This window comes from Periplaneta americana, chromosome 13, assembly GCF_040183065.1.
Source record: "Periplaneta americana isolate PAMFEO1 chromosome 13, P.americana_PAMFEO1_priV1, whole genome shotgun sequence".
In the NCBI taxonomy this organism is placed as follows: Eukaryota; Metazoa; Arthropoda; class Insecta; order Blattodea; family Blattidae; genus Periplaneta; species Periplaneta americana.
This window is the reverse complement of record NC_091129.1, coordinates 9,538,588-9,557,716: the sequence shown is the minus strand read 5'-3', so window position 1 is coordinate 9,557,716 and position 19,129 is coordinate 9,538,588. Positions and strand designations below refer to the sequence as shown.

The window sequence follows — 19,129 nt, the reverse complement described above, 5'->3', positions numbered from 1 at the left end:
GCACAAAGCCGATAAGCGCTTTTTAAACTAACAATTGCTCAAAGTTTTCCATTTGTCTAAGAAGCTAGAGTCTCGGCAACAATGTATAACTATTGGAGATATAGGTAGATTTTTGCACAAAGCTGATAAACGCTTTTTATATTAACAGTTGCTCAAAGTTCTCCATTTCTCTAAGAAGCTAGAGTCTCGGCAACAGTGTATAACTATTGGAGATATAGGTAGATTTTTGCACAAAGCCGATAAATGTTTTTTATATTAACAGTTGTTCAAAGTTTTCCATTTCTCTAAGAAGCTAGAGTCTCGGCAATAGTGTATAACTATTGGAGATATAGGTAGATTTTTGCACAAAGCCGATAAATGTTTTTTATATTAACAGTTGTTCAAAGTTTTCCATTTCCCTAAGAAGCTAGAGTCTCGGCAACAGTGTATAACTATTGGAGATATAGGTAGATTTTCGCACAAAGCCGATAAATGTTTTTTATATTAACAGTTGCTCAAAGTTTTCCATTTCTCTAAGAAGCTAGAGTCTCGGCAACAGTGTATAACTATTGGAGATATAGGTAGATTTTTGCACAAAGCCGATAAGCGCTTTTTAAATTAACAGTTGCTCAAAGTTTTCCACTTCTCTAAGAAGCTAGAGTCTCGGCAACAGTGTATAACTATTGGAGATATAGGTAGATTTTTGCACAAAGCCGATAAGCGCTTTTTAAATTAACAGTTGCTCAAAGTTTTCCACTTCTCTAAGAAGCTAGAGTCTCGGCAACAGTGTATAACTATTGGAGATATATGTAGATTTTTGCACAAAGACGATAAATGCTTTTTATATTAACAATTGCTTAAAGTTTTCCATTTCTCTAAGAAGCTAGAGTCTCGGCAACAATGTATAACTATTGGAGATAAAGGTAGATTTTTGCACAAAGCCGATAAATGTTTTTTATATTAACAGTTGTTCAAAGTTTTCCATTTCTCTAAGAAGCTAGAGTCTCGGCAACAATGTATAACTATTCGAGATATAGGTATATTTTTGCACTACGTCGATAATCGCTTTTTAATTAACAATTGCTCAAAGTTTTCCATTTCTCTAAGAACCTAGAGTCTCGGCAACAGTGTATAACTATTGGAGATATAGGTAGATTTTTGCACAAAGCCGATAAATGTTTTTTATATTAACAGTTGTTCAAACTTTTCCACTTCTCTAAGAAGCTAGAGTCTCGGCAACAATGTATAACTATTCGAGATATAGGTAGATTTTTGCACTACGTTGATAATCGCTTTTTAAATTAACAATTGCTTAAAGTTTTCCATTTCTCTAAGATGCTAGAGTGTCGGCAACAGTGTATAACTAATGGAGATAAAGGTAGATTTTTGCACAAAGCTGATAAGCGCTGTTTTAAATTAAGAGTTGCTGAAAGTTTTCCATTTCTCTAAGAAGATAAGAGTCTCGGCAACAGTGTATAACTAATGGAGATATAGGTAGATTTTTGCATAAAGCCGATAAGCGCTTTTTATATTAACAGTTGCTCAAAGTTTTCCATTCTCTAAGCTAGAGTCTAGGCGTCATTGCATAACTATAGCTATTAGTGTCGATTTACAATGTTCAATTCAAACATAAGCCAGTATTAACATATGCAAATATTTGATGAACTCAACTCATAAATTGTTTATCATTTAACCTCGCAACGCCGTGTCAGTGCCACCAACGACCAGCCTCGCTAGCAGAGGGCAACTGACGCACATCCTGCTCAGTACGAGACCCGCGTTACTGCCAAGAGAAGAGGTAATGCGATTTTCGTTCAATATCCTACTTTAATTGTAAGTAATAAAGTTTCAATTACCTTTAGCCGCGATTAAACATTTCAAATTTGTTCACGACTCTTACAGAAATTTAGGTGCAGGATTTGGTGTCCATGTAAGCCTATACTAAACACAAACATCTATACATTGAATTCTGTCAGTCCTATTCCTGTTAAGGGAACCAGGTAGTGATTAGAGGTAAAAAATTCGATGTTTTTATTTTGTGTTTTAAAAAAAGTAAAAACCTTCCTCTTGAAAACAATAAAGCCCTTTAAATTTGACGGAGCATGTACGAGTAATTCATACATCCCTCTTTTTTTAAATGCAGGTTTCCAGAAGTTGACAGTTTTGAAACTTAAGTGCATTTTTCTCCGAAACCACTTAATCAATTTACATGACATTTTTACAGTATTTTCTGTAGCCTATATTCTACATAGTAGACCTACGCGTTTAAGAATATCTCACACATAACACGAGAAAAAAATATATACACTGAAAAAAGTTGCAAAAAATGTGAAATAAAGTTCAGTATTTTTTCTGTTTGGCTAGGGGTGAAATACTTAACTAAATTTTGCTTTAGAATTTACAATCTACATTACTAAATGACTTAAAAAATACAAAGTAGCCTATATGGGTGAAGATTGTAGCAAGTAATGTGCACGTGAAGAATGAGGTGGACTTGGCAAAGTGGGAAAACAGGTTAACATTTAGGATCTTTATTTTGAACTTGGATAAGAAACTAATTACTTGTCTTTTATACCAATGAATTCAGAATTATTGATTGTATAAGCATGGAAATTTTTATTCAACTCTAAGCTCTAAAAGCCTGGAAATATTGAACTAAACTTTAGTACTGAAGTTTTTTAATCGCACGGGCATCACTATCCACTTCCCTTAACGAAATTGTTAGCACATGGAAGCTTCATTTGATAGCGTACGTACTCAAGGTTGTGGGAAAATTAATAATAATTCAAACAACTTGCGCATTGGCCTAAAATTTCGATAAGAGTTCCGGACGAGCACTTATTTTGCTATCCATTGAAATCATTAAATGGTGCTGATATCGCGAGTCTGAACTTACGGATTTTGGTCCTTATAAGCCTACGGGATTTCAACTGCTAGAATAATTATTTATACAGGGCTTTCATTTCAAAACTTCCCAGTCTAAATAACCAATTATTTAAACTGAATTCAACTTAAACAAAAAACACGTTAATTTAGATATTGAGGGGAAAGTCTGAAACCAGGTTTAATTACATTTTAGATTTCACCCCCTATAATTCCTATATTTTTTTACTTAAATATTTATTTATTTATTTTTATTGCTAGTAAGTTTGAAATGAATACAAATTAATAAATACAATGTAAGATAAACTAGCCCACTCCTGAATGAGTAAGACTCGTGCTCAGGAGGGGATTCCAATACGGACAAAAATAAAATTAAAATTGAGAGTGAACACAGATTAAATAGTGTTCAATATGTTAAAACCCAAACTATAAATCCAATACAAATTTATTTATTTATTTTTTTTTATTAATTTGGAGAGGATTCGTGGTTGAAATATTATTGGAATAAAATTTGTTTAACAATCTGGAACTTTGACTCATGCTATGATAAAAAGCTGCATTGGTTTTACATTTTGGTCCAGACATACGCAGAGAATTCATATTTTTAGTTCTATATTTATGTATATACCTTTCAAAGTTAATAAAATTTCTATGAAAATATTTTAATAAAATAAAATAATACATTTGTTTAATGTTGAAAACTTTGAAATGTTTAAACAACAATTCAGTTGGGTAATCTTTCTGCTTTTTTAAACAAATTTTTAATACTTTTTTTCTGTATTAAAATTAACGGATAAAGGTTGGATTTATAAGTTCCACCCCAACCTATAATACCATACATAAATATAGATTGAAATAATGCTAAATAAATTATACGTAAACAGTTAATTGACAAAATATTTCTTAGAATAACAAAGTAACATGATGTTTTACGTAATTTATATAATGAATATGATTATTCCATTTTAAACGATTATCAATAATTGTACCTAAGTATTTAACCTCATTAACTTCATTAATAACTGAAAAATATGAAAGAATATTAAATTGTTTATACACCTGATTCATTTGTTTTCGCATCTTTTGTTTTCTATCGTCGCCTGTGCAACCTGGATTGTTGTTATTGTTGATTAGAGCTGAAGAGAATAAAGCTACAAAAAGTTATTGAGCATTTCATGTGATAGTTGTGTTTGTGTATAAGTTAAAAGACATGTAAAATAAATTTTAAAGGGGTATGTGTGCATATAATGTAAGAAGGTCTACCTATGTATATATCGTATTACTAGTAAATCCGATTACGTCCATTTCTTGTGTAAAATAAGTACAGTCCCCGACTTGTCTTTCCGTGCTCTGTATTCTGCTAAAATGAAATAACTCCGAAATGTTGCATGCAGGCAACAAACCAATTACTTTATTTGAAGAATTTATTATGATTTTTCGTGCATTAATAAAGTTTTAATTCCTGTTTTCACAAAACTTGTATTAGTGGTCTTAACTGGTTTAACTAGCAATAGGACGATAAATAAATTGTACGTTGATAAGTGAGTGATTGCTATATGACCGGATGTCAAGGCTGTCATTCAACATTGTAACGCACTCCAGCCAAATGAACGGATGAATGGCTGAATGGATAAATAAATAAATAAATAAATAAATAAATAAATAAAATAAATAAATAAATACACGCACTGCAGTTTAAAGAGAACTGGAACATGGCAAAATCTAAACCCGTGAAGAAATGCTACTTCCAAAGGAAATGGGAATATGATTATTTTATTGTTAAAGACGAAAGAATTGCTTGTTTACTGTGTCCCATCCAATTTATTTCTACTCGTCATTTCAATATTGAACCGCATTTCAACTAAGCCCATATTAAGAATTGTGGAATGCACAAACTTTCGGGTAAGTCCATTACTACGAACTGTATATTATTTATTTATTTATTTATATACTGTTAAATTAAGGACGTCACTCGTTGTGTCCATTTTCAATTAAAATTAACAGCGAATTTCAAGGTTCATTACTTAAATGCTATAAATTCATGTTTCCGTAGGTGATGATAGGAGGAAAGTTTTTGAAAATCTAAAGCAGGTTAGGTGCAAAGAAATCTCAAAGAAACTACCGACAGGAAATCTAGCATAATATTGTAAACCTTGAAACAGATAACTCATTATAAAAACAATGAATTTATTACAATCCTTTTTTGAAAATTATATGCCGTCACTCATAAACCTTTGACGACCAAAGAATATAAACAATTCTACGCGGAAGTCGAGCATCCCCAATAGAAGTGGAGTGAGGCTGACGTCATATTTCCCCTACTTACGAGTTATGCAGGCCTGGATTAAGACAACAGTGGTGCACAAACTTCAAACGGAACGTGAAATTTCATGTCGTTATTTTTATATGGCTTCTTTCTCTGTGATATTTTCTATATTGGCTGCACAGCAAAAGTACTAACACTAATTTCTTAATATTGCAGTTGTGTTTTAAATCTTAATAAAATAATAAAGAGTTAAGAAGGAATATGCACATAAATTCCATAGTAATACAACTGTACTGTACTAAATGGATGAAACACTTCATTCATAAAGAAAGTGATATCCCAAAGAAAGAGATCGAGTATGACATGGTAAGTTGGAATTGATATTGGAGGTATCTTTAGCCTTATAAAAGTAATCAATAAACTAATCAAAACAATATTAGCCTACAGTACAAAGCAAAGTTGCCTAGGTATATGTTTTAAGTGTAACTAATATTCCATAACAAAACTCTTACCGCATTATGCTTTTAGGTGATATTGGTGCGCAACTTTCTGTTATCAGAATATTAAATTATCTCGAAATCTGCTGAAGCTATAGAGATGACGTTATTACAAGACATGGGCACATATCTTTTGTTTATGATGTAACAGTATTTGCTTTGTTAATTCATTTCCTTACAAACATTTTCCATTGAGTATTTTCAAAATGTTCAATATACTATCATAAATATTACGTTTTTACGATATATTTGATTTACGAAAACATTGTCTCAGTACTTGTAAGGCTACTAAATAAACAAATCTGAAATTTTCACTTTTCTTTAAAAAATCTGAGAATATATTCCTTTTAAATAAAAAATCAAACTTGTGAAAAATGAGCATTAAAATTAAAACTTACATTCTTATAATGCACTTAAACTTCTCAGACAAATCTAAAAATTAACATGGATACAGTTTTAATAAGTTCTCTTCCCATTATCCATTGAATCAGGGCTGGCCATCCCTGAATATAGCTCGACTAAGCGGCATATACAGGGACATCATTTCATTTTTACTAACATTTTTAAATATTATATTAACCTGGCTATACCTTTGGATTAACGGTTGAGACGCGGAAACACCGTTTTCTACCCCCTTCCACGACTGGAGTTCGATGATACTGGCGTAAAATACAAACAAATCATTTTACTAGGTATAGGAGGGAAGAAAAGTAGTTCATCCGTTTACGTATACAATGAAATATCGCGATTTTGAGTTTGATAATTTTCATTAGGTTTTTGTTTAATCAAAATACAGTACTGTATTATCAATGAGTGTTTTTACTCACGAACTGAGCTGTCCATTCGAACGTATTCATTATGCAGTGAATATTGTACTGTCAGCGTACAATATAGAGAATGAAGTTAAATTGAAAAATAATCATAATATGGATATTTAAACACATTTTTGAAAATGGTGGCCGTTCATTTCGGTATAAGCTTCAGTTCTTTTGTACATATTATCGCACTATTGACTATTGCATCTAATTCCAATTACCAGTTTCGTCCTTCGTACTAGTAGGCCTAACTCATGTTGAAATAATTCTGTACCTACTCTATAAAAGAGTACCTTACGTACTGTAAATTCAATCTTCACTTCTGCCCGATCCGAAAAGATAAAATTACTCAGACATGCTATCTACTGTCCGTCCAAGTGGTTATGTCGCAAGATCGTAGAAAGGGGGGAAATCAGATGACCGTTAATTACTTAACGAGGCCCTTTTATTTAAGTTATTTTAAACAGTTGTATAATATTACGTAGACGTCCAATTCCTAACAGAAATTAATGTCTTCAGAAAAGAGCTAAGACAGCCCAGCCACTAGCCTTTACAGAGGGACGAGTAGAAGCAGGTGGGAGAAATCGGGGTGCGACATAGGCAAACGGACGACAGTATCTGTACGGAAATATGATTCAATATTGAAAGTTCTTTCGTCACTGGAAAACGCGAACATATTTCTGAAACGTACTATACTCACTAACTCAATACTGTTTACTATATGCGCTTTGGTTCTGTGTGGAGGACAGTTGGAACTTCATTAGTAGAAGGGGTGGAGTGAAGTACATTCAAAAACTCAGGTACAATAAAAATTGAAGTAAAAATAAAATGATGTCCCTGTACTATCTCTTTCGTGTCTCTTTCCCTTCCGCTCTTCTGAGCTCTAAAGCGCGCACTTGTGCCTATGGGCATCAGTTAACATGACTGACCTATCATTTCACAGATGCCTCGGTATACACCTTTACACGCAGACATACAACTATTAATATATATGTAAACAATTTTATGCTCGACCATGCCGAAATGTAGTAATTATACACCTGATAGCAGTCCTTTAATGCATGTCATTAAAGTACACCTACTCATTAAAGTACAGGTCTTCAGGCAATGACAAGTCAGCTTTGTACCGTTATATCGATTATTCTCGGATATGCAATCGACAGACAATTAGCGAAAAGTCACGGAGGCTGGAAATCCAATACTGTCGCAGAAGGTTATGTTCTGTTACTATAATAATTAGCGTTAATTGTAAATAATATTCAAATAAATTCAATTTTTCATCTCGTTTTTCAATGTCTAATTTAATTTCAATGTTATATCAAAGTTAATATTTATTTTACTCTGTAGGTTCTTATAGGCTATCAAGGTCAATGTGGACATCTGTTCCTCGGAAAAATCAATAGTTTCGCGTCTGCGCACATCTCACAATTTACGAGGTATTGCTCAAGGTCAGTTAGATACAAATAAAATGAATAATTTCAAGTTAGAAATATGGTTGAGCATAAAAAGTCGTATGAAACTCGCCTATAATGGTAATTAAGAAGCTCGTATGAAAATTATGAAACGAGCTTGCGCTCGTTTCATAAACATCCATATTCGCTTCTTAATTACTCTCATTATAGGCTCGTTGTATAATGTACAGGGACATCACTTTATTTTTACTAACATTTTTAACATTAACCTGGCTATACTCGGAAACACACTTACCCTCCCTTCCATTACAGGAGTTTGGAGTTGCTAGTGCAATATGTAAACAAATCATTTTACTAGCTATAGGAGGAGAGAAAAGTAGTGTATCCTGTTATTTTTTTTACTTTATTGGGTTATTTTACGACGCTGTATCAACATCTAGGTTATTTAGCGTCTGAATGAAATGAAGGTGATAATGCCGGTGAAATGAGTCCGGGGTCCAGCACCGAAAGTTACCCAGCAGTATACATTTTTGTTACGGGGAAATATAGTATTACGATTTTCAGTTTGGTCATTATTTTTCAGTATTTTATCAAAAAACAGTACAATAGTAACAATTTTTTTTTTCACAAACTCAAGTCTTCAGGCGGTTATATACATTATGTAGTGTCTACTTTATTCAGCATATTACTAACCTAATTTATTCCTGAGAATTTTGTGAGCATTTCCGTAAGAAACCCCAATTTCTACAGCTAACTTCTTGACCGACTTATTACGATCTCGCTGCATCCTTTCTCTAGCATATTCTACAGCATCTTCTGTCACTTTTATTGGCCATCTTACACTTTTCTTCCTTTCTGTACACTCTGTTGCTCTAAATTTATCTACCAGATTAATGACATTTCTACGAAAATATTCCGTAATGATATAACCAGGAAATTGTGAAGAAAAAAAAACGAAGAAAAACTGTTGTTCACATTCGGTTACATTGTAATTCCAGTTTCGATAATCGCCCTTCATACCTACAAATAGTAAAACAAAACTCTTGTTTAAATAATGTTGTTAAGTACCCTACCATATTATAGGGTACCATACTTTCGGTAACTCTAATCTTCACTTGTGCTCAGTCCACACAGATAAATTCAATTATGCTACACACCGTACCTGTGTGAAAATAAACTTCAATAATATAAGCTCTTTCTTCTATAGAAAACGCAACATATTTATGAAACACACTGTACTCTGTACTGTTTACTTCACTGCTAGCAACAGCGGCCGTAAGTTTGTGTGACTGACGTTAGCAAGGACATTAGTATTGTATTGTATTTATTAACATTCCATGGTATTCATACATGCTTACAGCTAGAATATGGAACAAGTCAAAAAACTTAATACTATTATAAAATCTTAATTTATAGTCACAGTCTAGATGAAATATATACAGACGAGATTTACAATATAGTCTACTAGTACAACACAAAGTTTTAGTATCAATTTCATGAAGTGTTATTGAATGTCATGAATTCACCTACAGAATAGAAGGCGTGAGAAATTAGGTACTTCTTTAATTTGGCCCTAAATAATTTTATGTTTTGAATTTCATTTTTTATATCGATAGGGAGGCTATTAAAAATTTTTACTGAAATATAACGTACTCCTTTTTGATAGCACGATAGACTTGCCGATGGAGTATGAAAGTCATTTTTTGACGTGTATTTATGCTATGAACTGTTGAATTAGTTACAAAGTTTTCACGATTACATACGAGGAAGACTATTAATGAAAAGATATACTGACAAGCCATGGGCATTATTTGTAGTTTTTTGAAAATAGTCCTACACGACTCCCTAGATTTCGCACCTACTATTATTCTAATTACTCTTTTTTGTAATAGAAATATATTGTTACTATCTGTGGAATTTCCCCAGAATATTATTCCAAAACTCATTACCGAGTGGAAGTATGCAAAGTATATTCTTTTTAAGGTATTGATATTTACTATCTTTTGCATAGATCTAATGGCAAAACAAGCTGAATTTAGTTTGGGGGTAATTTCTTTAATATGATTTTTCCAATTTAACACATTATCGATTTTTAAGCCAAGAAATTTGGTTGTTGTTGTTTCTAATAGGGATCTTTGTTAATTATTGCGCTAGGAGTTTGCGACGCTGAATTTGGACAGGATTTAAATTGAATTATGTTAGTTTTGTTACAGTTTAATACTAATTTATTGACTGAGAACCAGTCACATATTTTGAAGAGAATTTCCTCTGTTGAAGATTGGAATGTGTTGGAGTTATTGGCTGTAATTACTATACTTGTGTCATCTGCAAATAATATGGGATGACCTACTCTTTTATAAGGGGGGCAAGATCATTTATAAACACTAGAAAAAGTAGGGGACCTAATATTGATCCTTGAGGAATTCCATTATTAATAGTTCCCCATGTCGATGTAGATTTCATAGTTGTATTGTTTTCAACTTTCTGTTTCCTATCTATGAGATATGAGTGAAACCATTGGTGTGCAACACCTTTAATTCCATAATAATCTAATTTATCTAGCAGCATTTTATGATTTATACAGTCAAATGCTTTGGATAAATCACAGAAATTCCCTCCAACTTGTAATTTTTTATTTACTGCCTCCAGAATTTTGTCAGTTAAACTAAATGTAGTGAAAGGGGTGGGAGTCAAGTACATTCAGTAACGCAGGTAGAATAAAAATTGAAGTAAAAATAAAATTATGTCCCTGTATTATCTCCTTCGTCTGTCTCTTTCCCTTCCGCTCTTCTGAGCTCTAAAGCGCGCGCTTGCGCCTATGGGCATCAGTTGACATGACTGACCTATCATTTCACAGATGCCTCGGTATACACCTTTACACGCAGACATACAACTATTGATATATACGTAAACAATTTTATGCTCGACCATGCCGAAATATAGTAATTATACACCTGATAGCAGTCCTTTAATGCATATCATTAAAGTACACCTACTCATTAAAGTACAGGTCTTCAGCCAATGACAAGTCATCTTTGTACCGTTATATCGATTATTCTCGGATATGCAATCGACAGACAATTAGCGAAAAGTCACGGAGGCTGGAAATCCAATACTGTCGCAGAAGGTTATGTTCTGTTACTATAATAAATTAGCGTTAATTGTAAGTAATATTCTATTAAATTCAATTTGTCATCTCGTTTTTCAATTTCTAATTTAATTTCAATGTTATATCAAAGTTAATATTTAGTTTGCTCTGTAGGTTCTTATAGGCTACCAAGGTCAATGTGGACATCTGTTCCACGGAAAAAATCAATACTTTCGCGTCTGCGCACATCTCACAATTTACGAGGTATTGCTCAAGGTCAGTTAGATACAAATAAAAGTTAGAAATATGGTCGAGCATAAGAAGTCGTATGAAACTCGCCTATAATGATAATTAAGAAGCTCGTATGAAAATTATGAAACTCGCTTGCGCTCGTTTCATAAACATGCATACTCGCTTCTTAATTACTATCATTATAGGCTCGTTGCATAATGTACTATTAAAAATGTAATATGTTTTACTTCAGGTTCTCTACCGCTGACGTGAAGTAAAGCAGCTGAAACATGGAAACATCCTGTCAAAGCCCGATGCCGCATTCGCCGTGGACGATGCCGTCGTGCTCACTAACTCAACAACCAGAGGTCTCCGGGCTCGGAGCACTTCTCATTACAAACCTCCTATCAGCAATTATGACTTCACAACAACAGCTCGTGGGAAGCGACCTCTATCCTAAGGACACGAACGCCTTTGCCGAAAAGTACGACTTCATCGTCGTCGGTAGCGGATCTGCGGGAGCGGTAGTTGCTAACAGACTCTCGGAAATCTCAGACTGGAACGTTCTTCTCTTGGAAGCGGGCGGCGACCCCCCGATATCGTCAGAAATACCGCCCATATTCCACAGCCTACAGGAAACAGATGTAGACTGGCAGTACGTTACAGAACCGCAAGAATTTGGGTGTCAGGGAATGATAGAACATCGTTGCAACTGGCCAAGAGGAAAGGTTTTGGGAGGTTCCAGCATATTGAACGCTATGCTCTGGGTGAGAGGCAACAGGCGTGATTACGACAACTGGGCTGCGGCTGGGAACAAAGGCTGGAGCTACGAGGACGTGTTGCCATATTTCAAGAAAACTGAAGACTTCAAATACCACGAGTCTGACACACCTGGAGCTGAAACGTATTCCGAGGAATATCATGGCAGAGGCGGTTACCAGTTGCTTGAGCAATTCAAGTATCGCTCTCCTATCGTTGATGGCCTCATAGATGCAGCACAAGAGCTGGGTTACACGATCCGAGATGTGAACGGCGAGAAACAGACAGGTTTTACACTTCAACACGGAACGATTGTGAACGGTACTCGGATGAGTACAGCGAAAGCATTTTTGACTCCGATTAAAGACAGGAAGAATTTAAACGTAGCGAAATTCGCACATGTGACGAAAATTTTAATTGATCCAAATACTAAAACAGCTTATGGAGTTGAATTTCGGAAGAACAATGAGAAATTTGTTGCACTTGCTGAGAAGGAAGTAATTTTATCAGCAGGCACTGTTAACTCTCCTCAGCTTCTTATGTTATCAGGTGTAGGCCCCAAAGAACACCTCGAGGAATTGGGAATACCAGTTATACAAGACCTGGAAGTGGGGAAGAATTTACAAGACCATATGCAAGTCGTGGGACCTGCCTTCATGTTCAACAGATCCAGATCCTACCCACTGGATAATAAAAAAGTTCTAGACGACACATACGAATATCTTGTACATCGAACTGGGCCTCTTGCTAGCATAGACATACTACAGTTTCAAGGATTCATCAGTACTAAATATGCTCATCTTGATGTTCCGGGTTCAAAATTAGAAGAAACGGAAGACTTAGATTATCCTGACGTGCAGTATCAACATATAAAGTTTCCTCTCAATGATAAAGAAGGTACGAAGAGAGTTAGTCATGTAACAAGATTCACCGATGAAATATACGACGCTGTTTTCGGAATTCCAAATTCTAAATCCGAGATTTACATCCCTCTTACAGTGCTGCAGAGACCAAAGAGCAGTGGTTTCATTAAGCTGAGAAGTACTGATCCATTTGAATCGCCAATCATAGACCCAAGATATCTGTCAGATCCCAGGGATGTGCAAACCCTAGTCGAAGGAGTCAAAGTTGCAATATCTGTAGGACAAACAAAGACAATGGTAGATCGATTTGAAACACAGTTGAATACATTAAAAATTCCCGGTTGTGAAAGCGAGGAATTTGGTTCGGATGACTACTGGTCATGTGCTGTGAGAAAAGTGGCGACGACAATTTACCATCATGTGGGAACGTGCAAGATGGGGCCACGAAGCGATCCCGGCGCTGTGGTGGATTCTACTCTGAAAGTTCACGGTGTTAGAGGGTTACGTGTAATAGACGGCTCTATTATGCCCGCAGTTGTAACTGGCAACACGCATGCGCCGATAGTAATGATAGGCGAGAGAGGTGCGGACTTTATTAAAGATGATTGGTTAAAATAAAATAAAACAAAACATGTGAACACCTCCCGACGCATAAGTGTGAAGTCTCCCTCCAGTACTGAACAATGTAAAAGACACTTCATTCAGATTATATTTTGAAAGGAAAGTGGAGTAAGTAGCACAAAATACTATACAATATACCGACGCTCTTCCACCGCTCGTTTGTTACTATCCGTGTTATTTTCTTGTTAAAATATATGCTCCCATTACACATTACTAGACAGTGGATGAGGGATGACTTATCGTTGAATGCAGGTGCACATGTATATGTTACATGTTTTCATTCAGACCATTGGCTCAACAGGTTTTAAACGTAAACAGACGACGTCAACATGCTACTGTATCTCCGTACAGTCAGAAGGAAAAGAAAAATAACGTACTGTAGTACATACCTTGCAAGTTCAGTCCTCGTCATCATTGATGTAATTACCAGCGTTGCAGTAAACGACGATATATTCTCTAATTTGTCGAAGCTGAATCGTCTTCGCCTGTCGCATAAACAGTTTTTGTATCCAGAGAATTTCTGAAGAAAACCTCTAAAATGGAGATCACTCAATTTCTTTAGAGTAATATTTGTACTGAGCATCATGTTGCACGTGTCGTTTAGACCCGCACAACTAAATGATCGTGATGATGATGATGATGATGTAGATGGTTCCTTAGATTTCATTTCAACGCAATGAATATAATTTAACCCCTCAGGGGTAAGGCGTTCCGAACCTCCTTAAGGAAGACGAAACAACTGCCAATTTTCTACCAATTTGAGGGTATATGTACATGGACGACCACAAATTTAATTTTATCAGAAAATGCAGGCTCTAAATTAAAAAAAAAAAAAATGTAAGAAAATGAATTCACAATTGGACAAAAATTATAAGGTACCACAACAAGACTTACAAGAACTTAAATATCTGATAAAAGTATAATAGTTTTCAAACCAGTTTTATCAAAGTATGAAAAAAGAAATCTGCAGTTATATCAATTGGTAACCATAACAACGTTATGGTCTCTCTGACATCTTTAATATTTTTCCTGCATGTAATAAACACTTATTTCTGAAAAGTAGACTACTCTCAGACATGTAGAGTTGTTTATTTTAATACAATTAATTCTTATTTGTCCTATACAAAATATATTAAAATTTACATAATGTTTTGTGACCTAACTTCTATTTTTAAAAAATGGGCATTATTGTAGTCTGCCTTTTGCATAAATGCATGTCAAGCCAGTGTACAAAATTTCAGAATTCTATCTCTAATGGTTGTGGAATTATGAAATATGTGTGAAAATTTTCAATTTTGACAAATTTAATTTAAAGGAAAAAGTGAATTCTAAAAAATATTATTAGTACCCTTCTTTATACTTTTATCATATATTTAAGTTCTAACAAGTCTTGTGGTATCTTGTAATTTTTGTCAAATTGTGAGTTCATTTCCTTATAAAATTTTAGTAATTCAGAGCCTGCATTTTCTGATATTAATTTTGGTCGCTCACGTAGATATACCCTCAAGCGTCAACTTGCGCTAAAATTATAGGCTATTCTGCTGAATACGATGATAATATTTAAAACTCATTATCTTTGTAACTTAAATAAACATAAAGTAAAGTAACACTTACACGCTCGCTCCGAGAATGTAGAGCTGTAGGAACCAGAAATCACTTGAAAGCTGTCCCTTACCTGAAACGGAAGACAGATATTAATAAAGCAGCAATCAAGATATTTCCGAATTACAACACTGCAATTAAACAGAAAGTGTGTCGGTAACCTCAAAATAACTCAATGTACCGCGATGTGGGAGAAATAACTACATGCCAGGTTCTACGAGTACAATAGGATCAGTGAACAGTGAAATATAAGTGTTAGTAACCGGAGAATTTATATTTTCACTCGTAATGAAGAGGAAATGTACGCAACAACACTGAATTCATTAACATGCTGTATTTTCTGAACAGTATAATCACATTTCAAGAAAATAATGCACGGGATAAACAGCCTCTATGTCAAAGAACAATATTCCTGAAGCTTGTTTATAATTCTTTGGTCGGTGGGAAAAGGCAAGTAAGTAAAAAAAAATGAATTTTTCAGGAGAGACTTTATTTTTAATTTACTCTTCTATACTAATAATAAATCTGTAGCCAAAATTTTTCTGGTAATACTAATAATAAATCTGTAGCCAAAATTTTTCTGGTAATTTACGGTTTTCCAAAAATAATTGGTGTTAACATGTATAATTAGCCACCCTGAAACCGAAAATCGTTTTTTTTTTTTAATTTTGTTTGTATATCTGTCTATCTGTCTGGATGTTTGTTACCTTTTCACGCGATAATGGCTGAACCGATTTATATGAAAATTGGAATATAAATTAAGTTCGTTGTAACTTAGATTTTAGGCTATATGGCATTCAAAATACTTTATTTAAAAGGGGGGTTATAAGGGGGCCTGAATTAAATAAATCGAAATATCTCGCTTATTATTGATTTTTGTGAAAAATGTTACATAACAAAAGTTTCTTTAAAAATGATTTCCGATACGTTTCATTCCAAGCAAACTTTTGACGGGACCAAATTACACCAAAAACGGATGTTCTCTGAACCAAATGATCATATTTTAATTATTTTCATGTAATAACAATTAAGAAACATGTTAAAAGAATTATCATTGCACTAAATGAGTGATCTCTGGACCAAAATGATCGCATTTTAATTATTTAAATACAATTCAAATTAAGTGACATATTAAACGATTTATCCTTCTATCAAACACGAATTTTCCCTGGACCAGATGTCGTGTTTTAGTTAAGTAATTACTTTATATTTATTTCTAACAAGTGCAGCGGAGCGCACGGGTACGGCTAGTAACTAAATATAAGCATAATAATGAAATTCATGTATGTTGGTAAAAGTAAGGCCCTTTTCAATTTAGCATACAAGAAACTTTATTATTTCAAAAATGAGAAAAAATGCTTGACTTATGTGATTACTTAGGTACAACAGAAGAATCGACTTTTTTTTACTTATGTGCCCTTTTCCGCAGACCTATTAACAATGGTTTGGAACAAGTCTTATAATGTTTGGAATAAAGTTGTGAAGAGAAAATGTAACATTTCCAATGTCGGGGATGTAGATGATAAACCACCAATCATGACCATGACCATCACCACCCTCAAGCTTGTTACCGTCGCCACCATCACCATCATTATCGATGACTTTGCTAGATCTCTGCTATCATCACAACTATTGTGCTGTTATCATCATTATTAAACCTTCTCCTTTGGATTGTTCAGCATTTGCGGGCATAAGGCACGAATACCAACTACCACAAGACAACATAGGACCAAGTGAGAGAATGGGTACAGACACCTGACAGCTAATTCTCCATCTCCATCAACAACAAACTGAATACTGTTAATCTGGGTTTGTCGTGCTGCTCCATGGATTGTGTCGCGAAATTTTGGAATTGAAAAATAAATTGTATGCCACCCAGAAAGTCTCTTTACAACGCACTTTTTATTTGCAACGAATTCTTTGATATGGTACATTTTATTTTGAGAGAGAGACTGTACCAATGAAACATGAACACCTGAAACATTGCTCAGTTCAGTTTTTCTCCATAAGGCCACGTATTGACAAACTCTGTGCAACCCACCAAGCGCAGACTTCACATTAATTTAAATAGGCGAGTTTTCAGAAACGATAATAAAAATTTATATCGCACATCCAGCATAGATAAGTCCCGCGCCGTGGCGTCGTGGTCTAAGGCATCCTGCCTAGGACTCGCGTTACGGAATGCGCGCTGGTTCGAGTCCTCATGGGGGAAGAAATTTTCTCATGAAATTTCGGCCTGTGTATGGGACCGGTGCCCACCGAGCATCGTGCTGCACTTGGGGAGCTATGATAGGTAGCGAAATCTGGTTTCGCAAACTAGCTATAACGGCTGGAGGGCTCATCGTGCTAATCATACGATACCGCCATTCTGGTTGGATGATCGGCCACCTCTGCTTCGGCATGTGGCCGTGAGACCAGCAGCCGGCTGGTAGGTCTTATCCCTTCATGGGTGTAGCGCCACGGATCATTATTATTATTATTATCATCCAGCATAGATAAGTTGGAATTTTTGACACATACATTTGTTTTTTTTTCTAATGCCACTCGAATTGGTGCTTGTTCTCTTAAAATTTTCGATTGCGTGTTAACATCAACTTATCTACAACACTGGATGTCCGACACTTATAGAAGTTATCGGTGCTTTCTTTTTGGCGGAACGCGCTAGAACGGCGTTCCGGCACGTTTTTGATGCATTTTTCATCATGGAACCGAAAAATGTGTGAATAACTACGTTTTTAATATAATTCTTCTTTGAATTCATCTTAGATCTTGAAAGTCTTAGTTGGACGAAAAGGAGGTTAAAAACGACAAAATTCCCGAGCAGTGAACACTAATCATCTCACCGTTCGCTATAAAATATTCGCCTTTTCACCAGAAGAAAAGTATTGGTTATTATTATTATTATTATTATTATTATTAATATTAATAAAATCAAATAAGTGTGTCGTGATATCGTGGGCGTTCAGTAAAGTGTGTCGTCAGTCAAAAAAGGTTGGGAACCACTGTTTTAGGGCAGTACAAGAAGCTTATGGGAAAGTCCTACCATACAGAACTATTGCTAGATGGGTAGTAGCGATGCATTCCCTTTCAGTCAAGAGTTGACATCCAAAGAGATTTAGATCAGTCAGTGAGAGAAATATCCAGAAATGGAGTCCCTCATCTTCCAAGGATTTTGCAACGTAATGTGGACACGGCAGCTATATTTGAAGTATGTAATGCCAAAAGTAACCTAAATAAATTTAGTGTGAAACAGTAACTATGTTGCCATCACTTTTAAAATGCCCTAGAATAATTTAAATGAGCGATTTTCAACTGGGGGACCGCGGCCCTTTGAGGGTCTAAAGAACAATAAATGCGGAGCCCTCGAACAAAATAATAATAATAATAATAATAATAATAATAATAATAATAATAATAATAATAGTAACAATTTTACGTAGTTGTATGGAAATTTACACAACCGACTATTTTGCGTTAAATGAAACATATTTATTTCTTTTCAAATTGATGCCAAATTTCACATTAATACTGTCCGTCCGAGTGGTATGTAGCATCCCGGTTTCCCCCACCCATTTCTGCTCGCCCCTCTGTAAAGGCTGAGCTGTTAGACCAGGGATGCAGAACTGGGGAAGAGAGGAGTGGAAGCATGAGGAAAGAGTTTGTAAATATTTGTACATATATTCTGTATAATGGTATATATTCAATAATGAAATAAAGGAAAATAGTAATTAATAATAAAACATATAAAATGCACTCAATTTATTTCACTTTCAATCCTATTCACAATCCTTATACAATTGAACCAATTCTTAAAAAAACTAAAATACATTACCCAACAGGGAACATTCACGCAATTGTAGGCTTTCAAGAAATCCCCCGTCACATTTTCGGCGTACAATACGTGTAAACGTCATGAGTAGGCTTCGTATTCCAGCTACCTAAAGACTGAAGTTAAAGACACATTGGGTATATAGCACGGCGAACACAGGTAATGCAATCGATAAGGATATAAACAAACAGGTCGTCGCTGCGTGTTCGTGGAGTACAGTCAACTGCCGACATTCTGAAGCTATACTAGTAAACATATGCTTGAGCCGTGATGTTCATTGTCGT

The 19,129-nt window shown here is 34.8% G+C and overlaps 1 protein-coding gene across 2 annotated transcripts; it reads left to right on the top strand.

The window, feature by feature from the left end:
• The first annotated feature begins 1,599 nt into the window (after window positions 1-1,599).
• Window positions 1,600-18,765, top strand: LOC138711732 (glucose dehydrogenase [FAD, quinone]-like). 2 transcript variants are annotated; one of them, XM_069842896.1, is made up of 2 exons: window positions 1,600-1,777; window positions 11,425-18,765. In XM_069842896.1, exon 2 carries the CDS (start codon window positions 11,462-11,464, stop codon window positions 13,409-13,411), a length of 1,950 nt encoding a protein of 649 aa, XP_069698997.1. In that variant the 5' UTR covers window positions 1,600-1,777; window positions 11,425-11,461; the 3' UTR covers window positions 13,412-18,765. The 2 variants fall into 2 exon arrangements, with proteins under 2 accessions (XP_069698997.1, XP_069698998.1); XM_069842897.1 differs by having other exon boundaries at window positions 1,600-1,812.
• The last annotated feature ends 364 nt before the right edge of the window (window positions 18,766-19,129 follow it).